The following is a 25,549-nucleotide window of genomic DNA, read 5'->3' on the forward strand; positions in this document are numbered from 1 at the left end:
ACATGCCCTTCTTCACACATCTATGAACCTCCCTCCTACACACTGCTGCCACATGCCCATAAGCTTAACACCTGTAACAACGTAATGTATTAGACGCAAAAGCTCGTAAGGGATAACTTTGTCAGGCAAGACTCAACATCAAAACTCAAAAGAACAGACGACTCTGTTTCTCCACTCACGCCACCCTGTCTGCAGCACACCAAACGACAAGCATCACAAGCACCTGGAATCTTTCCCTTCAGTTGGTCAACTTTCACATTTACCACTACCCCGGTAATCACTCCTTTCAATGGCGCCCTTTTCTTGAGAGCAAAACAATTCACATCTCTTGTCCCTATTCGTTTAATGCGGAGGTCATGACCAGCAGAAACACAAACAATTATCAACAACCTTCACCGATTCCACAGCACCCAACTCTGTTTTCACCCACCCTGAAACCACAAATGGATCAGCCAAAAGGCAAGGGTCCACTTTTTCAAAAAATGTCACTCATACCGTCACGTCTCATCTTTATCCTGACCCTTGGTGCAAGCCTCAGGCTCCAAGAACTTCACTACACCTACCCTCTCTGATACTTCTCCCTCATTCACTTCCATTTCTCCTCCCGTCTTCGATCTGGTGTACAGCTCACTCTGCTTACACTTTCTACCATTCTTCTTTAACAAACCATCTCCCTTTATCCCACAATTTTTAACCAATTCAAGCTCACCCTCTTCCTCCCGCTCTCTTTTTCCCTCCATTCTGCCTCTGTATTCCAAGTATACGTCTCCTTAGTATAATACTGCACTTCTCCTGACATCTTGTTTTTGCCCTCTCAAGGGGATGCCATTTTTCTTACCCGCTCATCATCGGTTTACAATCTCACTGACTTTCCCGTTTCTTTTATATGGGAAACACCCCCCCATCTATGACTCAGAAAATTGGAACATTTGTTGCTTTTATTCTGTTTGTTCTAAAAACAATGACCTCATTGTTGTTGAATTAACATTGTAACACATTGAAGGCAACAGTATCCAGGGGTGGAAATATTCCACACATTCCACTCAATTTCACTCCAACAAAGGCAGTAAATAAAATTCTGCTCCCTCTTTGCTGGATGGCTCAACCTGTTCTGTGTCAGTATGTAGTCCTATACTGAACAAAAATATAAACGTAACATGTAAAGTGCTGGTCCCATGTTTCATGAGCTGAAATAAAAGATCCCAGAAATGTTCCATTCAAAAAAAAAAACGTATTTCTCTAAAATGTTGTGCACAAATTTGTTTACATCCCTGTTAGTGAGCATTTCTCCTTTGCCAATATAATCTATCCACCTGACAGGTGTGGCATATCAAGAAGGTGATTAAACAGTATCATTACACAGGTTTCCACTTGTGCTGGGGACAATAAAAAGCCACTAAAATGTGCAGTTGTGTCACACAACACAATGCCACAGATGGCTGCAGGAATCAGAGCTGTTGCCAGAGAATTGAATGTTCATTTCTCTACCATAAGCCGTCTCCAACGGTGTTTTAAAGAATTTGGCAGTACGTCCAACCGGCCTCACAATTGCAGACCACGTGTAACAACGCCAGCCCAGGACCTCCACATCCGGCTTCTTCACCTGTGGGATCGTCTGAGACCAGCCATCCGATAAAACTGAGGAGTATTTCTGTCTGTAATAAAGCCCTTTAGTGGGGAAAAACTCATTCTGATTGGCTGGGCCTGGCTCCCAAGTGTGTGGGCCTATGCCCTCCCAGGCTCACCCATGGCTGTGCCCATGCCCAGTCATGTGAAATCCATAAATTAGGGCCTAATGAATTTTTCAATTGACTGATTTCCTTATATGAACTGTAACTCAGTAAAATTGTTGAAATTGTTGCATGTTCCATTTATATTTTGGTTCAGTATATAGTCAAGTCATTCACTTCTTGAATAGTGGATGCCAAATTTCCTGTTCTTGTAGCTACTACAACACGTCCAACCAATAAAAACCCATAATAGCAATGATTTAGGATGAACCTAACTGATTAGAAGGGTTTATAAAGCGTGACACATTCTAAAAGACAGCTTTTCTCTACCCAAAATGCCCAGCTGTGGGAGACAGACAGCTCTGGCGAGGAGTGAGCTCAGACACCTCCTTGTCACAAGGTCATCTCTAGGAAACTTCTATTAATAGACCCTGGGCTGTTTAAGGGGACAAGCAGGGATAATTCTGGAATCATGTTTCTTCCTTATTGGAAAGAAATCTATTTGTCAATCGAGGGGGTGAAATTGACATTTAAATCTCTCCCGTGGATTCCATCACCATCACTTTAATTTGAGAAGAAAAAATTATCCTAAATGCATTCTCCCCATCTCGTTGAATTGATTTATTTCTTAGCCGTTTTATAAATTGAATAATTAAGTCACAGTGAACATGTAAATGCCCCGAGCACAAAGTTCTGCTCTGAATCATTCACTAATGGCCTCAGCAGTGGGAGACATTAAGATAGGGAAAAAGATAATGTGTGGAAAAGTGGTATGTAAATGAGTCATTCATGGGTTTTGCAGTGAGCAACAGTACAAAGGGCTACTGTTAAAATTCAGACTGATACTTGGTAGCTTTATCGCCTTAAACATATCAGATTAGGCTAATTTGGATAATGACATTTTCTGGCTATGGAGTATTAGGAAGTCATTCATGAGTACCTTGGGTTTCACATGTAAGTAAGTACATAAGTAGACTTGCCTTGTGGGTTTCACATGTGCATCCGTTTTTCAGCCAGGTACCTTGCCCAGGTGATAATTGAGCCTTTCCTTAATGAATATTAGGCTACCCTGATTTTGCTGTGTATTGAGCAGTCTGAGCTTGCCATTTTATTTGCTTAAGTTAGATTTTGAAGATTAATTTCCTCGCTGATCTAATTATACTCTTAACCTGTTTAGTTTGGATGAAAGCCTGACATAGGCCTACTCTACGCAGTAAGAAGAGTGCCAGATGGTTTGAAATCACATTTAATTTAAGTCAAAGCAGTGGCTATTCTTTTACAGCAATTACTGCTTGTTCAGACAGTACATAAAACGAATTGCATTAATAGGAATCAGGAAAAGATTAGGGACACAGTAGCCTAATTCTATCAAAGGTCTTCATATATTCTCAGTATATGATATTTGTTTGAATGCAGTGATAAGTGAAATCACATTTGCAGATACGCAGTATGTGTCACGTTGTATAATGATAGACAGGTGCAGGAATACGTACGTTATTTTTTTTTTCTTGCCTCTACCTAACATAAGGTAAGTCATGAAAAACGACGGGGACAAAGCCCAAAACAAACACATACACCGGGATGTAACCCAAGCAAAAGAGCGAGGTGTAAACCTCTAAATAATACACAGGACGAGACCCGTAATAACAAGTGCACAATTACACTGTATGTAATACAAAGTACAGTAGCCCGAAAGCCGATACAACAGCGCACAGGTACTCACGCGACCAACGTACATGGGGACAATAATCGACAACGGGGAACCGGGTGTGCGTACTAATCAGGGGGAATGGGAACCAGGTGTGCGTAATGAGACAAGACATTCCGGGGTTGGTGGTAATGATCCAGGTCAGTGACGCCTAGAAGGCCGATGACGTAGACCTCCAGAGCTGGTGAACGGAATGAGCGGCAGTACCGGGGGGATCCGTGACAGTATGCAATTTATTTTGGAGGCAGTTTGTTTTACCCCTCCAAGCTACTTACTATAGCCTATCCCTGATGATTTAATACAATAGGAAAGTATGGGGGAAATTAATGCAATTCATAAAAATGTTAAATAAATCTCACCACCAGAAGAGACCCCAACCATTTGAGACTCTTGAAATGGAATTGCATCTGATACATATAGTTCACCACACATAACTGTGCTGCTGTGGCTTTGTCCCAGTTTAGTTAGTCTGTGTTTTCTCCAGCTGAAAAGGGGTGTTCCCTGTCCTCCCATGCATACATGTATATTTAATATCACAATTATACCTTGGAAAATTAATTTTCTCTGTGGCTGTCTGTCTGCTCTCGAATTTAATGTTACATTTAATAATTTCCAGGAAACCTCATTGCTCATTTTATTTCTGGGAACAGAGCAATAATGTGGAGACGTATACATCACGTAGTGTTCAGTGATGCATATGTATTGTACAAATAAATGAACCACTAGACAAGAAAGGAATTCAAGCATTCATTTGGTAGGCTATCTTTATCCATCAGAAATATGCAATGACTGAAATTGCTATATTGACATAGTAGGTCATAGGCCTTTGTTTCCCATTGCATGACAGGTAAATTCAAACTGAAGCAATGCAAATTACAATACTAAATTATCAGTTCCTTATCAGGGCATATGTCAATCTGAATGTCCATCAAACTGATGATATAGGCTCATAATTACATTAAAATAGACTTCAAAGATACAGTGATAGAGGGCGAAACAAATGTGCTCAAGTTTAGCCCGCACTGGCCTCTGCGCGTTCCGGTGCGAAACATGCCTGCGTGATGTCACCGCGGCGGGGATATAGTTCATCTCACTAGAATAAAGAGAGTAGAGGAAATCACGATGAGGACAGACTATGCACACCGCGTCCTATCCATGGGTTGTCGATGGTGAAAGATATATTTCGGGGGAGCGCATTTAAAATACATTATTGTAACAACCATTTGCTCTACACATTGGGTAAGTAAGTGTCACAATATTTCGTTTTTCGGAAGGCTACCCGTCGTCAGGTTGTTGCCCAATGCCGACAAGTAACCTACAAGCTGCTGAAGCCTAATTTATGCGCAAGTTATATGGTTCTTAATTCAGCTGGTTATTGTTGCCATCCCTTGCGGTAGAAATCTGCAGCCATAGAATTACAGTCATGTAAATACAACACATGACAATGCTTTATATGCAATGTCATACACACTATAGGCTACAATGTGCAGATGTTTGAGCAACCTTTTTGTCAATCGATGGATCCGTTGTAGGCTACATGTATTCCATTGTTATTGAACAATCATGTTGTTTGTCATGCAGAAGAATATCAATGAATATCATGCCACTTGGATTGATTGATAATCAGGGTTATTATTAATTGATCATAAGGTCGTTGTATTTTAATGACAACTCCTCCTCTCATTCCAAATGACATTTGCCTTTGAAGGCTATTCAATACTTGAAACACTGTTCACCTATCTCTAATTCAATTGTCTGTCCCTCTCTGTATATCTAGCTGATTTGATTTAATGCAATAAATGTTTCAATTAGCTTACCTGACTGCAGTGCAATCACAAGGAACAATAATGATTCTATCAATCAATGTTTCCTCATTTATTTTATTGATATTATTCCCACTGATCAAATAAAGCATGGTCACATTCATATGGTTCTCCTCTATTGAATAAGCTGTTTGATGAAGGTGACACTCTGCTAAAACCTTTCCTATGACAACTCAAACCTATGGTTTGAAATAGTGTTTGGCCTTCATGCATCATGCAGTAGGATGTTGTAGTTATGGTGATCTCCAAGCACTAGGTTTATTCCTGATTGCAGCATGTATTCCATTCCAGTGCTCTGACTCCCTAGCTCCTGCTGAGTAGAGGGGTAAGCACCATGCTATTCCTTTCACTCCCACCATCAACACATCCACCAGTCAACACCTGCCCTGAGAGACTACATGCCTGGCAGTATAATGAGCCAGCCCGTGGAAATGTGTTGATTATGATATGGAGAGAGAAGAGATTGCAGACACATTCTAATATTAAATCTGTTGACTGCCTGCTCTAGTCTAGTCATTAGAATCCTATGTAACATGTCATTTCCAGACCCTTTTGTACAATCTGTCTGACCTTCTCCACAATAATCATTGTATAAGTTTAGAATGACTGTAGTGTAGGTGTCCGTTTACCATCCAAACAGTGCCACTCAGCTTGGACCAGGCTGTTGTTGTCTACTGACTGCTGTATTTTCTAAAGAGGATACTAAAAGTGGAAGTGAGATGTTGTTAACGCATATCCAGAGTGACAGCTGAAGCTGCAGGCGACACATAGCATTAAACCCACCTCTGCTTCCTCTGGTCAGCACTTTGTCAAATAGACTCAGCGCTCCTTCACCTCGCAACACTATATCATTATTATTACTCTCTGGAAAGGTAAAGAGAAATGTGAAGAACGCTTTTACCCTTATAACCTTAGAGGTGGGGTTTGTCTGTCCCGAGCTGGTAACTGCCTATAGGCTTATATTCTGCTATCTGGAGGTTGTCCGGTGTTAGATATGCAAATATAACTATTCATAATTCATGTGGACTAGTGACCATCATCTGCCTGTCACTCAGGATCTTATGTCACAGTAGGTCATTCCAATATGGTCAGTCGTGACTGTACTTTAAAAAAATGTATTCAGTTAATGAGTTTAGGTGCCTCCCATTTGTATAATCCTGTTAATTGACTGAGTTGATGACAGATAATTAGTAATGGTGTCTGCCTACTAGTATACGTAATTGCGCACATGATGGGAATGAAAAGGGCAGTTTAGTACCACTTATTTCCCTGTTATCAAATTGTGTCGTGTCTACACATCAATAGTTCTTCTCAGGAACGTCTGATAAAACAAATGCAGAGAGAAACTGTGCTTCTTGTTGTATCAAACAAAGAGTGTAAACTGTAACCTGATCAGAGACTCATCAGGAGTTTGATCGAAGACACCTCTACCTGAAAGCCCCAGAGACCAACAGTCTTTTAAAGATGGCGTCTGAAGGGATTAGGGCTTAGTCAGGTAAACACTGACAATAGGTGGCATTTGAATTTGGCCATCTTTAACTACAGTCTGCCTGCTACAGGAAAGCGGTTTTGTAACAGTTGTGGCTCATGCTGTTTGAAGTTTTCTTTCTTCCATGAGTGTCATCAAGGCATCTGTGAATGCCTTTGACAGTTTCTGTGCTGGTATTTCACTAGCAATGCCCCAGGAGGGCTCCTCTTTCCCATCATTCCTCTTTTCTGCATGGCTCCCTCTCAGTTTAGTCAGCCCCACGGTAATTAATAGAGCTCGCCAGCTTGTAGTCCTTAAAAACAGAAATGAGTTACCTCTGATTCGTTCAGCCATTTCTATGGAGAAAATGAATGGGGAAAGAATAGGGTTGTGGGATAAACGCAGAAAATAAGGTCTGAGGTTGACACAGGCTTAAGAGATCTTATATGTTTTGTTCTATGATTATAATATCAGTCAGTTAACATGAACTTTATGAATTATGAAGCCTTTATGTGCTTTTTTATTACATAAATGCTTAAAAATGCACAAAAAGTAACTTTAGCTGATGAAGATGATCTCATAGAACAAAATGTATAAGATCTCCTAAGCCTGTGTTTACCAAATACCTTATTTTCTGCGTTTATCAAAAACCCTACCAAAACTCAATTAATTTCCCCATATGCTTTGTCCAACGAACCATGGCAGAGTTAGTGCCTACAAAAAGACGCTATTACTTTTTCTCTCTATTGGCTCTTGTGAAACCACCTCAGTTTTAGCTCTTAGCCAAGCATGCTATCGCTCCTCTCACTATTGAGTCAATAAAATGATCACAAATCTGGCCATTTGTGGGAGTCTAACATTGTCATTCTGGACTGCTCTGCCAGAGTCAGAACAGCTTGCAGAGACTGCTGCAAACACACGTCCTTTCTGTGAAATATTGAATATGGGGAAACTATTTTTGGATGTATTGCTAATGCTTTATCCATGCTACTGGGTCACATTTGGTCCTTTTTAGCCCTTTAAACCTCTGGCATATTGGTAATGAAAGGAGCCATTGGTTAGTGGCGGAACAGCAAAGCAATGCAATCCCACATTGTTGTGCTTATGTTGTGTACTGTAGTAGTGTTAAGTTCATCCTGTTTTTGGAGTAAATAAAATTTTGGGGGATTAAATCTCCACTTCACTGTTGTTGCCACACTGGATTTCGATCCAAATGTGCTGATTGGCCCATTGACCCACAGTGAACAACGCTATTCCTCTGAGGTTCCTACCGTCTTGCTTTGTCTTTGTCCATCCTTCTCTATCTTAGTCCCTTCAGGTCACCAGCTGCCAGTTTGTCACTGAAAAGAGGACAGTGGAGCTTACTATATGTTGTAGTGCCAGTCTTACATGACACACATGCAGCAACCCAATGAGAGTACTTCGCTCTCACTGGTAGTGTGTGCAATGATGTTACTCTAGTCTACACAGTGCACTGGTGCATACCAGCAAAAGTCATTTTAAGACCACAACACAGGTTGGGTTCCTTGTTCCCAGGGCCACAGATGGCAATTCATACCGCAGACATAGATTTTCTTTAAAACACAAATAAACCACATTGTACATCTGTATAAATTATAACCATACACATTATAATTCACAGAGCACACACAGTGATGGGTGAAGAGCCCCACAGTCACACAGCTCTGAGGCCTAATCCTTGTCTGTATCCAGCCTTGTGTAAAGTCTAGAGACTTTTGGCAATAAAACAACCAGGATTGTGTAATCTTAAATCACTGGATTTGAGCTGAGTCATCACAGAGGCTAAAGATAAACCACAAGCAATCTGGGCTGTACTCGTCGCCCTGCTTTATATCCTGTGTTGCACTCTGTTAATGAAGCTGCAGTTGAACAAGACACTGTACAAGGAATAACAAATATGAGACAGACCGCCTAGCTGTTATTGTTTGGCCCCAGCAGACCGCACAACTGCCTGGTAAAGTCTTCAACAAGTCGGTTGTTTATTGTAGACTGCCCTATGTGATTTGATGAAATGGTACTCTCATTTACTTCTAGACAAACCACCTGTATTCCTGTGACACATGATATACTGTATGGGCTGATATAAAGGCAAGGGTTTCATTCACAAAGTTTGTTATCAACCTCTGGCAGGAATTCTCTCGAATGTCAGGAAATGTATTATTTATTCATGCCAATGATAATTGACGTTTTTATTGATTTTATTTACAAGCGATAGTTCACCCACATTACAAAACTACATATTAGTTTCCTTACCCTGTAAGCAGTCTATGGACAAGGTATGACAGCAATCCATGCTTTGGTTTAGTTTCCCTGGAACTGTTTCCACAAGCTAACGTTTTAGCATTTGTAGCACAAATCCCATTCAAGTCATGGGACTGATATTAGCATTTTTCGGCCATCATGTCCAAAACAGCTATGTGAATTTGTTGAGCTTCACAATCAATTTGAGATACTTTCGAATTATTTGGACATGATGCGCGAAAAATGCTAATATCAGTCCCATTACTTGAATGGGATTTGTGCCAAAAATGCTAAAACGTTAGCATGTGGAAACCGTGCCAGGGAATCTAAACCAAAGCATGGATTGCTGTCATACCTTGTCCATAGACTGCTTACAGGGCAAGGAAACCAATGTGTAATTTGGGTGAACTATCCCCAACTATTTTGACAGGAACTTATGCTGAGACTAAGTTATTTTTGTATATATTTTTTTACAGATTAGCCCTGTATACACAGCAATACATATCAATATACACATCAATATTCACATCAATACACAAAAAGCAAAACACAATCATAGAAAAACACATTCTTCAGTTAAAAGGTCCTCAATCAGCCTTTTCAATTGCCCTAGAGGCACCAATTCATCCAATTTTAGAGAGCCTTGGATGATTGTTTCTCCTTCCATGTGTAATAAACCTTGTTAATCTGGATTGTTTAAAGCAACATTGCTGTGGAAATTGGGTAGATACAGTGCCTTCAGAAAGTATTCACACCCCTTGACGTTTTCCACATTTAGTTGTTACAAAGTGGGATTAAAATGGATTTAATAGTAATTTTATGTCAACGATCTACACAAAATGCTCTAATGCCAAAGTAGAAGAAGAATGTATGAAAAATAAAACACTAATATATCTTGATTTAGATAAGTATTCAACCACCTGAGTCAATAAATGTTAGAATCACCTTTGGCAGTGATTACAGCTGTGAGTCTTTCTGGGTAAGTCTCTTAAGAGCTTTCCAGACCTGGATTGTGCAACAATTCTTCAAGCTCTGTCAAATTGGTTGTTGATCATTGCTGAACAACCATTTTCAGGTCTTGCCATAGGTTTTCAAGCAGATTTAAGTCAAAACTGTAACTCGGCCATTAAGGAATATTCACTGTCTTTCTAAGCAACACCAGCATAGATTTGGCCTTGTGTTTTAGGTTATTGTCCTGCTGAAAGGTTAATTCATCTCCCAGTGTCTGGTGGAAAGCAGATTGAACCAGGTTTTCCTCTAGGATTTTGCCTGTGCTTAACTCCATTACATTTTATTTTGAATCCTGAAAAACTCCCCAGTCCTAAATGATTACAAGCATACCCATAACATGATGCAGCCACCACTATGCTTGAAAATATGGAGAGGGTTTTATTGGATTTGCCCCAAACATAACACTTTGTATTCAGGACAAAAATGCCAAATGTTTTCCAGTATTACTTTAGTGCCTTGTTGAGAACAGGATGTATGTTTTGGAATATTTGTTTATTCTGTACAGGGTTCCTTCTTTTCACTCTGTCAATTAGGCGAGTATTGTGGAGTAACTACAATGTTGTTGATCCATCCGCAGTTTTCTCCTATCACAGCTATTAAACTCTGTAACTGTTTTAAAGTTTTCATTTGCCTCATGGTGAAATCCCTGAGCGGTCTCCTTCCTCTCCGGCAACTGAGTTAGGAAGGACGCCTGTATCTTTGTAGTGACTGGGTGTATTGATAAACCATCCAAAGTGTAATTAATAACTTCCCCATGCTCAAAGGGATATTCAATGTCTGCTTTTTTATTTTTACCCATTTACCAATAGGTGCCCTTCTTTGCGAGGCATTGGAAAACCTCCCTGGTCTTTGTGGTTGAGTCTGTGTTTGAAATTCACTGCTCGACTGAGGGACCTTATAAATTATCTGTATGTGTGGGGTACAGAGATTAAATAGTCATAAAAAAAATCATGTTAAACACTATTATTGCACACAGAGTGAGTCCATGCAACTTATTATGCAACTTATTATTTTTACTCCTGACCTTATCTTTAGGCTTGCCTAAAGGGGTTGAATACGTATTGACTCAAGACATTTCAGCTTTTCATTTTTAATACATTTGTAAAAATGTCTAGAAACATAATTCCACTTTGACATTATGGGGTATTGTGTGTAGGCCAGTGACAAAAATAATTGCAATTTAATCCATTTTACATTCAGGCTGTAACACAACAAAATGTGAAAAAAAGGTAAAGGGGTGTGAATACTTTCTGAAGGCACTTTAAGTATTGATTGACTGATTATAAAGGAGGATCTTTGGGCCTATTGAAAATGTATTATTTCACATGAAGCCAAATAGATGAGTCACGATAAATAACTATTTGTAGAGACTGACTCATGGGCGGCGCACAATTGGCCCAGCGTCGTCCAGGGTAGGGGAGGGAATGGCCGGCAGGGATGTAGCTCAGTTGATAGAGCATGGCGTTTGCAACGCCAGGGTTGTGGGTTCGATTCCCACGGGGGGCCAGTATAAAATAAATAAATATATGTATTCACTAACTGTAAGTCGCTCTGGATAAGAGCGTCTGCTAAAGGACGAAAATAAAAAATAAAAAAATAAAAAGTGCATGTGTGTACATATACACAGTACAAAATATGAACATTTTATTCAAATACGCTTATCATTAATTATGCAATTGTATTCAATCTTCGGTGAGCAGAGAGAGCTGTTTTTATTTGATAGGGTCATTGTCATTTGGGCACTGTGAGGCCATCAGACCTGCCAGAGAGAGGAGTTACAGTGTTGGGGAGCATGCCTGTTTTGGCAGGTGTGTGTAATGAATCGGCTTTCAGGTGCATTTCCGCTCCCTGACTCTTGCTCTCCCAGACATTAAACTCCTCATAAATCTTCTCAAGGTGATTTATGCAGAGGGAGGAAGCCTTTTCAAAGTCACAGGCTGCTTCCTGGGGGAGAGGGCCATGACTTGACAGTGTGTCTCAAAGATGCCCTTGGCAACACGACGGGTCACAGCATCAAGCTTTGAAACCAGCATCTAAGATATGCATTAATTGTGCTTATAAATGGGGTCGTTCGATCCCTGAATGCTGTTTGGCTGAAAGCCGTGGTATATAAGAACATATACCATGGATATGACACAGAATGTATTGTAAGTTGGTAACCAGTTTATAATAGCGATATGGCACCTCGGGGGTTTGTGGTATATGGCCAATATACCACAGCGTTGCATCGTGCCTATCCCACGGTGTTGCGTCGTGCCGTGGTACAGTATATTGGCCATATACAGTGGGGAAAAAAAGTATTTAGTCAGCCACCAATTGTGCAAGTTCTCCCACTTAAAAAGATGAGAGAGGCCTGTAATTTTCATCATAGGTACACGTCAACTATGACAGACAAATTGAGATTTTCTTTTCCTGAAATTCACATTGTAGGATTTTTAATGAATTTATTTGCAAATTATGGTGGAAAATAAGTCTTTGGTCACCTACAAACAAGCAAGATTTCTGGCTCTCACAGACCTGTAATTTCTTCTTTAAGAGGCTCCTCTGTCCTCCACTCGTTACCTGTATTAATGGCACCTGTTTGAACTTGTTATCAGTATAAAAGACACCTGTCCACAACCTCAAACAGTCACACTCCAAACTCCACTATGGCCAATACCAAAGAGCTGTCAAAGGACACCAGAAACAAAATTGTAGACCTGCACCAGGCTGGGAAGACTGAATCTGCAATAGGTAAGCAGCTTGGTTTGAAGAAATCAACTGTGGGAGCAATTATTAGGAAATGGAAGACATACAAGACCACTGATAATCTCCCTCGATCTGGGGCTCCACGCAAGATTTCACCCCGTGGGGGTCAAAATGATCACAAGAATGGTGAGCAAAATCCCAGAACCACACAGGGGGACCTAGTGAATGACCTGCAGAGAGCTGGGACCAAAGTAACAAAGCCTACCATCAGTAACACACTACGCCGCCAGGGACTCAAATCCTGCAGTGCAAGACGTGTCCCCCTGCTTAAGCCAATACATGTCCAGGCCCGTCTGAAGTTTGCTAGAGTGCATTTGGATGATCCAGAAGAGGATTGGGAGAATGTCATATGGTCAGATGAAACCAAAATAGAACTTTTTGGTAAAAACTCAACTCGTCGTGTTTGGAGGACAAAGAATGCTGAGTTGCATCCAAAGAACACCATACCTACTGTGAAGCATGGGGGGTGGAAACATCATGCTTTGGGGCTGTTTTTCTGCAAAGGGACCAGGACGACTGATCCGTGTAAAGGAAAAATGAATGGGGCCATGTATCGTGAGATTTTGAGTGAAAACCTCCTTCCATCAGCAAGGGCATTGAAGATGAAACGTGGCTGGGTCTTTCAGCATGACAATGATCCCAAACACACCGTCCCGGGCAACGAAGGAGTGGCTTCGTAAGAAGCATTTCAAGGTCCTGGAGTGGCCTAGCCAGTCTCCAGATCTCAACCCCATAGAAAATCTTTGGAGGGAGTTGAAAGTCCGTGTTGCCCAGCGACAGCCCCAAAACATCACTGCTCTAGAGGAGATCTGCATGGAGGAATGGGCCAAAATACCAGCAACAGTGTGTGAAAACCTTGTGAAGACTTACAGAAAACGTTTGACCTGTGTCATTGCCAACAAAGGGTATATAACATAGTATTGAGAAACTTTTGTTATTGACCAAATACTTATTTTCCACCATAATTTGCAAATAAATTTATTAAAAATCCTACAATGTGATTTTCTGGATTTTGTTTTCTCATTTTGTCTGTCATAGTTGACGTGTACCTATGATGAAAATTACAGGCCTCTCTCATCTTTTTAAGTGGGAGAACTTGCACAATTGGTGGCTGACTAAATACTTTTTTTCCCCACTGTACCACACCCCCTCTGGCCTTATTGCTTCAATATAGCCTTGATCAGTTTAACACACTGGTGTGGTAGAAATGTTAATTGCCAATGTTTGTTTGGGTATTATACATTTTGTGGGACTATTTTAGGCATCTGGGTGATTTCTTAGATATTATGACTTGGCTAGGTCTTTTACAGAAATATTAAGTGAAAAATGCCTTTTGTTCTACAAATGCTCAACATCTATAAGACCTCAATGTGTTGTATTCTGCAAATTTCCAACTCAGCCACGGGCAGCTGTTTTCCAAAGCTCTGTTGTGGCTTATTTCAAGATCAGGTACTGGCTTTCTTCACTTCAAAGCATGTAAGATATCCAATTGACTATCCAGTTCAAAGGATTTTACTAAAGCTTGGAGGGATTTGATCATATGTGTGTCCCAAATGGCAACCCAATACCTATTACACTACTTTTGACCTATGGGCCCTGGTCAAATGTAGTGCACTATATAGGGGATAGGGTTCAATTTGGGAAACAGCCCATATGAAGCCTATCATGTCTCATGTTTATTTGAGGAGGCAGGTGGCCAGCAGGACAGGCATCCTCCAGGGACGGCCTCTCTCTGTGAGGGGAGAACGACCATGGTCCCGCCTCTCCAGTGGTCAGAAGAAGATGAATCACATTGCCTCTCTGCTCTGCCTCATCTCTACTCGCTGCTGCTGCTCAGGCCAACTCACTTGGCTATAAATAGGGAAAGATTAAAACCTCTCATCCGGCTTACCTGCACAGCATCTTCAACTCGCCTGCTAAGTATGTTTAGGTTTTTTTTTCTCTCTCCATTGCTTGTAACATGTATTCTTTGAGCACTGGGGGTGTTTATAAAGACGCTTTATGAGCTCATCAGTGGCTTTAGAATGAATCTGTCTGAGCAGATGTGACACTAGCTACGCTAATGTAGGATATTTATGAGAAATGGCAACAAGAATTTGCAGATGGTATGAATGGAAGAGATGCTCAATCAGGCTTATGAATCTCTCGATTGGAAATACACTGGAGGAGCCCTACTCAGTGATTTGAAAAATATAAGCTTTTCAGTGCACTAAAGTCACTTGTCAGTTTGGTGCTCTTACATTTGAGTGACAGAGAATGTGCAGCCCTGGTGGTTGTGTCCTCTAAAGCCCAGGTAGCAGGAGACCTCTTGTCCCAATATAGCCCTAAATGGAAGTGGAGGGCCCTCTTCTCTTCCTGGCTGCTATGGGAGACATTTACTTAATTACCGTACCCTCTCTATGCTGAAAAACATGGAGGCAACTTTTGTAGGCTTTGTTTCAAATGATGTCTTTCCATAGCAAAATTACAAATATCAGGAAAATGAGGTTGAAAAAAAGAGAGGAATATTGTGGCCTCCCCCACTGGGATATATTTCTGGGTAGAAGAGGTCCAATGAGGCAAATGGGCAATTGCTGTCAGAAGCCTTTATAGTAACGCTGAAATAACATCATCTCTACACATACTGTACTGTAGCCATGATGCCTGTGATTAATTGAATTGCATGTTTCCGCAATGTAATGTGGTTTCTTATCAGTTACATCAACAAGCATTTGGCTCCTACAACATTCAAAGAGATGACTCATTTTCTCCATTAGCCTAATGGCTGTTACGAGCGTGTTTGTGTTTTATTTCTGATCTGCTGTCCCTTAATCAAATGTTTTCACAGTACTTCTAGGTTATGTTTGGCAGTCATCCCCGTTGCCTAGGTGGGGTCTCTCTGTGTTGGCCGTGTTATCTGACCACTCGCTTGGTCACATGCTGCCCTTTTGGACAGAGGGTTGCTGGGAAAAGCCTGTGAGCCTGCTGAGAGGGACAGCGGGAGCAACACTGCTACCACTGGGTTGGGTAAAGAGCCCATATGGGCAGGATACAACACTCTTGGATGGCCATTTCTCTTCCTTGTAGAGTATCTGTCATCTGTGGAAAATCATTGTTTTCAATAATACCTCAGTGGACAATGGTGCCAGATCAATGATGTCATGTTATGCTTTGCGCTGCTATATGACCGGGTAACAGCGGGGGTAAACAGTGGGAGTGGAGAGGCAGGCTGTTCCTTATGCTCTGTGAGCAGGACTCTTTTGTTTGTGTGGGGCTACAGTTATGAGAGCCCCTGACCCACCTGAATAATGAACAGCCAACTGTTTATTCACAATGCTGCCATGTGACTTAAGTTTCCCACTGAACACAGCTCATTATCGGATGTCGGGAGCTCTCTCTTCTCTCAGTGGAGTGGAACGAAGAGGGGGACCCAGGAACAGGGCCATGGTGGAGCCTCAGGCGTTTTCCTCTGCATGCAGTTCATCCACCTATAATATACTGTATATGCCATTTAGCAGATGCTTTTATCCAAAGCAACTTAGTTTGTCGTGTGCATACATTTTAAGTATGGGTGTTCCAGGGAATCGAACCCAATATCCTACTGTTGCAAGCACCATGCTCTACCAACTAAGCTACAGAGGATCACTTATATCCGTCCGTGTAAGCCTCCTGGCAATCGGACATACGGGTACTGTCGGGTAACCTTATCACAACAATGGCCTTTATGACAGCTGGTTGAATGTTGTTTATGGTGGATGATTTGCTTACAAATTGTATTTGTCACCCAGAGAGGAAATACTATAGAAGGCTCTAGAAATAGTTGGTTGAAATAGAAAAGTATGCACTGAAGTTATTTCCGTTCCCTTATGAGCTAATTGACATGTTGACCCTGCACCCTGTTTCTCATCTGAGCTGTTGTAACAGATCCACTTTCCCTCAGCTATTAATCCTCTTACCACAATTGAAAGCTTATTTCCCTGTAGATTAAGAGGCAGTGGGGGTATTGAAAGTGTGCTATATTCTCCATTTAATATGAGGAGGATCAAGAAACCTTGTGGCTGGCAGGGTGTGCAACACTAGTGATGAGTGGAGGTGGCTGCCCTTATCACACTCAGCCAAGCTGCTTTAGGTCATCACTCCACATTGGTCCAACCAGCACTGTTGGACAGAGGGAGACGGTATACAGTTCAGCCATTAGTTAGTGAGACAATTCAAGACACTAAAATGACAAAGCTTTGACAGGTTGTGAGAGCAGACCACATGACCTAAGAAGCTTCCATTACAAGGAGAGATTTCCATTAAAATTACAGAAAGAGAAGTAGTAGGCTCATCCAGGTATTTTCCACATAGAGTTCTGCAGTGAAACATTCTCAGTAGCAGAGCCTAGTTAAGTGTGTTTACGTCTTTGTGCAGAGTTAGTTTTAGTCTGTGCAGTGTCTCCTGGGAAATGCCATGTGAATGGAATGGCGTTGCGTCACAGTGGCTGTGCAGATCTTATCCCCGGTCCGTAGAGCAGCGATGATTCACTGAACTCAAACATGTTTTGCTTATCTTGTTTGTTGGAACGTAAATATAACCCAAAGGACCTGAGGGTTCTTTGTCCAATAAGTTTTAAACCTGATCATTATTTTCCCACAGTTTTTTACACGGTGTGTTTCTTTTCATGCTTCATAAAATGTAACGTAGAGTGGTCACACGTCATACATTTTTCATCGTATGCATGAGTGCTTGCTGCATAAATAAGTATCTGTATAGTCCTACTGTCCCTATAACCAATCCTATGTTTTAAAGGGATGGCTCATTAAGTCAATAAGATGGATTGAGTATTTTCAGTCCATTACAACTGATTTCATATTTTGATAAGTTAGAACATAGTCAGAGTTTTAGCGTATGCTTGGTTTATTGTAAAGATCAAAGACAGGAAATGAATCACTCATCTCCCAGGGTCCATTCCAAGGTCAGCCATTTAGATATATTTTTGCATATTCATGGCTTATTTGTTTACTTCACAGGTAGTGTTACCTTGTATATTTAGCTTTGACGTCCCAGAAATGGAAGACGGCTCTACCTCTCTGTTGTTGACTAAAATAATTGCATATGTTTTGGAGATATTCCACATGAATGTTTGCATTTTGGAACTGTTACCTGGGTTTCATGTTTTTGTCAAGATTGTAAATCTTCATCTGATGGAGAGATGACAGTCATCTGGGCTGTGCTCAGTCAGTATATTTTTCCTATATTTGTCCCTTCAATCCCATCCCCAACTTAATTGCACAACAGATAACCTATAATTTCCTAAAAAATGAACATACCCAGAACAGGTGAAATGTTCACTTCCGTTCTCAGAACATTAAAAAAAAGTTCAGGCCAGGAAACGTATGGCTTCGTTCCCAGAACCAATCGGAAACCAAAAACGTACATTCCCACAACTTCCAAGGAACCAAATGTGCAGTGGTCTAAGGCACTGCATCGCAGTGCTAGCTGTGCCACTAGAGATCCTGGTTGGAATCCAGGCTCTGTCGTAGCCGGCCGCGACCGGGAGACCCATGGGGCGGCGCACAATTGGCCCAGCGTCGTCCAGTGTAGGGGAGGGAATGGCCGGCAGGGATGTAGCTCAGTTGGTAGAGCATGGCGTTTGCAACGCCAGGGTTGTGGGTTTGATTCCCACGGGGGGCCAGTATGAAAAATAAAAAATAATGTATGCACTCACTAACTGTAAGTTGCTCTGGATAAGAGCGTCTGCTAAAATGACTAAAATGTAAAATGTCATTGAGCATTACCATAAATAGACATGAAAGGAAATGCATTCAGGAATGAGGAGATTTCTCTCCATTAACAACTTCTTGTAGTCATAGGTGTAAAGTATTAGGAGATAATATGTTGTGCTGCTCCAATACTGTATTAACAGTCTTTGTTTTAGAGGGGTTTGTTATTAGATAATGCCTGTGTTGAAGTAGCCTGGTGGAACCAGTCTGATCGCTGTGTTCATCATTCTATTGCACTTGTGAATCAGAATGGTGAATGCAGCAATCAGGCTGGTTCCACCAGGCTAGTGTTGCTCAAGTGCTGATTTTAAGATATTTGACTTCCTTGCATACTTTCAAGGGAAACATGTTTGCTGATTGGCAAGGCTCTTATAGTCAGTCTTTAGTGGTCTAACCTGTAGTCAGATTCTATCCTTTCTGATTCTGACAACAATAGGCCTTTACACACCTACACCTTTCAACCCACATTTGCACATGATGCTTTACGACGCCCTCCTTGCTGCAGTGTGTGAGTGAGCTCAACCATACGGAGACAAGCTTGTGTTTCTAACAGCAATGGGCGGTGATGTTCTCAGTCAAACACACACAAGCTGCTGCTTCCCTCCTGCCTTCTGGCACTGGGCTCTCGTTGGCTGCTTGGCACAGGGGCCTGCTGGCAACGCAGCCAGCTCCTTTTATTCCAGTGGACGTAGATGATTGAACGGCTGCACTGAGGAGAATGCCAACACCAGTTCCTGCTGCTCCCACTCTGCGAGGGCACTGTTGGTTCCACTGCTACCCAGAGCCCTCTGTTGGATGCGACCCAAGTCCAAATACAGCAGTCTCTCTGTAGTCTCAGACAGTTATGGATGCATGTGTTTAGCAGTGGGCCTTTAAACATGCAGGATCACTCCTCAGTGTCTCACTCTCAGCACACACCGGGCCTTTATATGGGCCATGCTGCTTAACCAGCATTCCATCTTCTAAAGCTGGACACAGATAAAGGAGAGGGAGCAATGAGGATTAGAGGACCCATTTTGGAAACGTTGTTCACCTAGTGAATGTTTACATAACACTAGTGGTGGAAAAAGTACCCAATTGTCATACGGAAGTAAAAGTAAAGACACCTTAATAGAAAAGTCACCCAGTAAAATACTTCTTGAGTAAAAGTCTAAAAGTATTTGGTTTTAAATATACGTAAGTGTCAAAAGTAAAAGTATAAATCATTTCAAATTCCTTATATATATTAAGCAAACCAGATGGCACAATTTTCTTGTTCTCTTGATAAGTGTGTGCATTTCACAATTTTCCTGTCCTGCTAAGCATTCAAAATGTAACAATATTTTCTTTAGGAATGTAGTGAAGTAAAATATAAATCGTAAAGTACAGATACCCCCCAGAAACGACTTAAGTAGTAATTTAAAGTATTTGTACTTAAGTACTTTACACCACTGCTTAACACCATTAGTCACTCACTGTTCTAAGTCAAAACAATTACATTTCTTGTCCAAATGGCCCTGCTTGGCCCTGATTCTGACTAACGTCTCCCTGCTTCTTTCTGACCTGTCTCACCGGTGCCGCAGGTGTTAAACTGGAGCCCTATTAAAAATAGCGACAAAGCTAATCCAAGAATAGCCTGTGTTGTCTAAGGGGGTTTTGATTAAATTCTAAATCTTTTGATATCCAGCGGGTGCTTATCATCTACGGCCTTGATCTACACCCACTGGAGGTGATGCACCATCTGTTGAAGGATGGCTAGATGGGGTTTTTAGGCACTATCCGTGTGTGTGTGTGTTGTTTTCGTGGAGGTAGGACATATTGCCTTTGGAAATGTATAGGCTCTCTAAATGTATAGGCTGTCTAAATGTTATCTCTGGTGTTAAAAATCAAAGATAGTGAATAGTCCAGGAGAGACTGTAATCCAGTGTCTGAGTAAAAACAAGAGGGAATGGGTTACTCCCTGTTTAACATGCACAGCAGATTATTATTAGACCTAATTACTGTACTCCCCAGTGGCGCAGTGGTCTAAGGCACAGTGGTCTAAGGCGAGTGGCGCAGTGGTCTAAGGCACTGCATTGCAGTGCTAGCTGTGCCACTAGAGATCCTGGTTCGAATCCAGGCTCTGTTGTAGCTGGCCGCGACCGGGAGACCCATGGGGCGGCGAATAATTGGCCCAGGGTAGGGGAGGGAATGGCCGGCAGGGATGTAGCTCAGTTGATAGAGCATTGCGTTTGCAACGCCAGGGTTGTTTGTTCGAGTATGAAAAAAAAATTATGTAGGCACTCACTAACTGTAAGTCGCTCTGGATAAGAGCGTCTGCTAAATGACTAAAATGTAAAATGTACTTCTGTGAAATGCGCTATCTGCTGGTCAAATTGTACACTGCATTGCATGATATTTAGTCTTACTACATTAGGTCTCATAATGTAAAACGCAGGGTTGTATATTCAAATGGAAAATGGAGCTGCAGGAAAGGTTGCATAACACATAGTTGAGTATTGATCACAATACTGATTGGATTTATATGTCCCTGTAGTAATACCAATCAATAGCCTTTAGGCCAAGTTAACAAAGGTCCTGGATATTTAGACTAGAGCTAAAGGACCAAATGTCATTAGAGCAGGGTACTGTAATATTGCTCATATTATGGTTCAGTCTGTAGAGCTTTACCATACCGTACAATACTTTACCAGATAGTTGGAGTTAAAAGCATGACACTTTACCAGACAAAGAAATATGGACTGATTTATTCTGATCATTATTATTTTCAAAAATATAAGGCCTATTACTGCTTATTAAGTGTGTGTTGCAGTGTGCCCAATACATTGATTACAGTGGAGGCTGCTGAGGGGAGGACGACTCATAATAATGGCTGGAACGAAGTCAATGGAATGGCATCAAACACGCGGAAATCATGTGTTTGATGTATTTGATACCATTCCACCTATTCCGCTCCAGCCATTACCACGAGCCCATCCTCCCCAATTAAGGTGCCACCAACTTCTTGTGATTGATTACCTATGTATTGGGCACTGTAGATATTCTGTTGAACTGTGATGTGTGACTGAGAGCTTGTGTAATGATTTGTAACTCAGTGTTATCAACCAGTTACAATATGTTTAGACATAAATTACACTGTGGTGTTGTGTTCCTTTCCCTCTAGACTATGCTATGAGGACAGGGCCCAGCGATGACTGATGTGGAGCCTGTTGTCACCGACTTTGCAGCCACGGGGAGGACTGGCAGGAGGAACGCTGTACCTGATATCGTTGAGGCGGGGCCTGCTGACCTGTCAGACAAACTAGCAGAGCTTTCTGTTGTAGGTGGGTAGTGAAATGCACTTTAAATTACATACAGTACTTGATTGCATACTTTCAGCAATATTTACCAAAATTTACATAGGCCTACAGTACGTGACTGCATGCTTTCACTCTGTTAATGATTAGAATGAATTGTACAATTGAAGGTATTTTCATCTCAACATTAAGATTACAATTTGTATCTGTTTATTTTAGATGCAGTATTTTGTGAATATTAAAGATAGTACTCTGTCTGTTTTTCGATCACAGAAGTACATGCACTTTTCCATAAATGATACAATCCAAATCTAAACATAAGGGAAAAGCGTGGCAGAGCATCACTTAACAACAGAGAACAAAGCACTCTGTCATTAAAGAAACACTTAGATGGTTGGGTGCTTTTGTTAGGCCCTGCCAGCCTAGTACCCATCACCATTAGCAAGTGTCTGTCTGGACAGCCAGCTTTCCATTAATCAAGCAGGGTTTAGTGGAAAGGGCATCTGGAAGTTAACAGTATGGAAAATGTACCACAGCTTTTAACGGTTTCAATGGAAACAAAAGAAGGGAACAGCCATCTTTCTCTTTTAGTAATAGCTCAATGGCTGTGAGGGTCATTCGGAAAGGGCTACCTATCAGTGAGGGGAAGCCAATCCATGCATTGGTTCATAGGGGGGAAGTCATTGTTAGTTGGAGGCCTTTGTAGATGTATAACTTTATTACTCAGCACTGCTTCCTTTCACTTAGTGGCTGCAGTGCAATGTCGGGGTCAATAGGTCCTCGTGTTATAGAGGGCATGAACCAGATATAACATAGTTGCCTGTAATTTGTAGTATAAATCCCCCAGGCCTTGCCCTATGAGGATCAAAGCAGAGTAGTGTTTGATCGTTAGAATAAAATACCGTAAGTGTCTGGCAAGAAGCAGTCGGTATTGGCCCATTTCCCCAGAAGATTCTCATCTCAATGAAATCTCTATGTGGAGTATTGCACTTTGACAGTGTTCAAATCAGTATTAAAATGCTGGATATGAACAAAGCGGTTGAGTTGTGAGGGTCTATGCTATGATTAGTCTCTGTTGATATTCAAGGTGTCAGCCAGCTATATGTTATGTGATGAGGTTGACAATCTCATATTCCTTTTATCTTGTGAATGCAACATATCCTCCATATCTTACAAACCAACACAAAAGAGGGGAGAGTACACAGTTTGGATTATAATTGGAATGCAGACATTTTCAACTACATGGGCCTTGAGGCATTTTCAATTATATGTTTCTGACTGAAATAATGAATGTTGTTCTGTGTGTTTCTCAGATGATGGAGGAGAAGGAGGAGAGGGCTCGTCCTCTGGAAGCCCACCGAAGAGTCCTACAGAGGGTGAGGAGAAGGCAGAGGGGACGTAATTGGGCCTTGGTCTCTGGCTAACTGACTACGAGAGAAGATGGAGAACAAGAGAGAGACTGTCTCTAACATGGCCCGCTTCTCCTCAAACAAACCCCATTGACCAGACAACTGTAATCGTCATGCACCGTGCTATGCAACATCAGGACACCTATGATGAAAACTTAAAGAGCTGCTGGATGATGAAGGGAAGGGAAAGCTCTGTCGCTAGGAATGAAGTGGTTGTTTCTTTGTAGCTTTAAGGGGGTATTCATTCAAGATTACCCATAATTCATTAGATGTACGGTGAATGAGCCGGCATTTATGTCTTGTTCATCTTAGCATATGCAGTGAACTGGTGAAGTGGCTGACAGTTGGGCATGACTCTGAAAAATGTCATTTCATATTTGAGCAAGAGTGACTTGTACATATGCTGCATATGGAGGTGTTCCAATGAAAGCATTTTCTCAGAATGTCAACATGTAGTTACAGGAATGTCTATTTTTGCACAACAAAAGTATAAACATTCCATTTGGTGATGTACAGTGAGGGAAAAAAGTATTTGATCCCCTGCTGATTTTGTACGTTTGCCCATTGACAAAGAAATGATTAGTCTATAATTTTAATGGTAGGTTTATTTGAACAGTGAGAGACAGATTAACAACAAAAAACTCCAGAAAAACGCATGTAAAAAATGTTATAAATTGATTTGCATTTTATTGAGGGAAGTAAGTATTTGACCCCTCTGCAAAACATTACTTAGTACTTGGTGGCAAAACCCTTGTTGGCAGTCACAGAGGTCAGACGTTTCTTGTAGTTGGCCACCAGGTTTGCACACATCTCAGGAGGGATTTTGTCCCACTCCTCTTTACAGATCTTCTCCAAGTCATTAAGGTTTCGAGGCTGACGTTTGGCAACTCGAACCTCCAGCTGCCTCCACAGATTTTCTATGGGATTAAGGTCTGGAGACTGGCTAGGCCACTCCAGAATCTTAATGTACTTCTTCTTGAGCCACTCCTTTGTTGCCTTGGCCGTGTGTTTTGGATCATTGTCATGCTGGAATACCCATCCACGACGCAATTTCAATGCCCTGGCTGAGGGAAGGAGGTTCTCACCCAAGATTTGACGGTACATGGCCCCGTCCATCGTCCCTTTGATGCGGTAAAGTTGTCCTGTCCCCTTAGCAGAAAAACACCCCCAAAGCAGAATGTTTCCACCTCCATGTTTGACGGTGGGGATGGTGTTCTTGGGGTCATAGGCAGCATTCCTCCTCCTCCAAACACGGCGAGTTGACTTGATGCCAAAGAGCTCCATTTTGGAGCCCCAGGCCGAGGGAGATTGACAGTTATTTTGTGTTTCTTCCATTTGCGTATAATTGCACCAACTGTTGTCACCTACTCACCAAGCTGCTTGGCGATGGTCTTGTAGCCCATTCCAGCCTTGTGTAGGTCTACAATCTTGTCCCTGACATCCTTGGAGAGCTCTTTGGTCTTGGTCATGGTGGAGAGTTTGGAATCTGATTGATTGATTGCTTCTGTGGACAGGTGTCTTTTATACAGGTAACAAGCTGAGATTAGGAGCACTGCCTTTAAGAGTGTGCTCCTAATCTCAGCTCATTACCTGTATAAAAGACACCTGGGAGCTAGAAATCTTTCTGATTGAGAGGGGGTCAAATACTTATTTCCCTCATTAAAATGCATATCGATTTATAACATTTTTGACATGCGTTTTTCTGGATTTCTTTGTTGTTATTCTGTCTCTCACTGTTCAAATAAACCTACCATTACAATTATAGACGGATCATTTCTTTGTCAGTGGGCAAATGTACAAAATCAGCAGGGGATCAAATACTTTTTTCCCTCACTGTAAGTACAATCTTATAATTGTGGTTTATTAGTGTGCTACAGTGCAACCTCTACCGTGTGTTTTTTACTGTTAAAATATACATTATTAACAGCAGAGTTATTAGAAGTAAAAAATACATGTATTTTCGGGCTGTAAATAGAGTTTTACATTATATTTGCCACCCTGTAAAATGCATTTCAATTTCCACTGCAGGTAATAAACATTATGCTCTATGTACGGCATTGTTGTGAATATTTTTCAGAGGCTATAATTAAGAAATATATGTTTGTTTATTGTCTTTGTAAAAGGGAGGCATCTCATTACACAGTAAAATTGATACCAACTTACGTTGTGTAATCATTGGCAGTAAAATGGTGATTACATTGTCTGTCCTACTTTCCCTTAGTCAGCTGAAATAATACAGTATGTCAGCAGAGCTTTTCTTAGCAATGAAACCAGAATATTGTGGTGTGTTTGTCACCATTGAAAAAATTAAGATTTTTTAGATTTATGTGTCTTATACTGTATTGTACCGTAGTGTCTGGTGACTGATTTG

At 41.3% G+C, this 25,549-nt stretch overlaps 1 protein-coding gene across 3 annotated transcripts; it reads left to right on the top strand.

The window, feature by feature from the left end:
* Window positions 1–4,498: 4,498 nt before the first annotated feature.
* Window positions 4,499–23,750, top strand: pkib (protein kinase (cAMP-dependent, catalytic) inhibitor beta). 3 transcript variants are annotated; one of them, XM_041860650.2, is made up of 3 exons: window positions 4,499–4,677; window positions 21,637–21,796; window positions 23,083–23,750. In XM_041860650.2, the coding sequence occupies exons 2-3, from the start codon at window positions 21,664–21,666 to the stop codon at window positions 23,169–23,171; spliced, it is 222 nt and encodes a 73-aa protein (XP_041716584.1). In that variant the 5' UTR covers window positions 4,499–4,677; window positions 21,637–21,663; the 3' UTR covers window positions 23,172–23,750. The 3 variants fall into 3 exon arrangements, with proteins under 3 accessions (XP_041716584.1, XP_041716585.1, XP_041716586.1); XM_041860651.1 differs by lacking the exon at window positions 4,499–4,677 and adding an exon at window positions 8,555–8,704; XM_041860652.2 differs by lacking the exon at window positions 4,499–4,677 and adding an exon at window positions 13,887–14,670.
* The last annotated feature ends 1,799 nt before the right edge of the window (window positions 23,751–25,549 follow it).

This window comes from Coregonus clupeaformis, chromosome 33, assembly GCF_020615455.1.
Source record: "Coregonus clupeaformis isolate EN_2021a chromosome 33, ASM2061545v1, whole genome shotgun sequence".
In the NCBI taxonomy this organism is placed as follows: domain Eukaryota; kingdom Metazoa; phylum Chordata; class Actinopteri; order Salmoniformes; family Salmonidae; genus Coregonus; species Coregonus clupeaformis.

Bases quoted from the DNA above. Each gene is read 5' to 3' on its own strand.
- pkib (XM_041860650.2), top strand. From the start codon at position 21,664: ATGACTGATGTGGAGCCTGTTGTCACCGACTTTGCAGCCACGGGGAGG. The intron at 21,797-23,082 runs GTGGGTAGTGAA...TGTGTTTCTCAG, and splicing joins AGCAGAGCTTTCTGTTGTAG to ATGATGGAGGAGAAGGAGGA.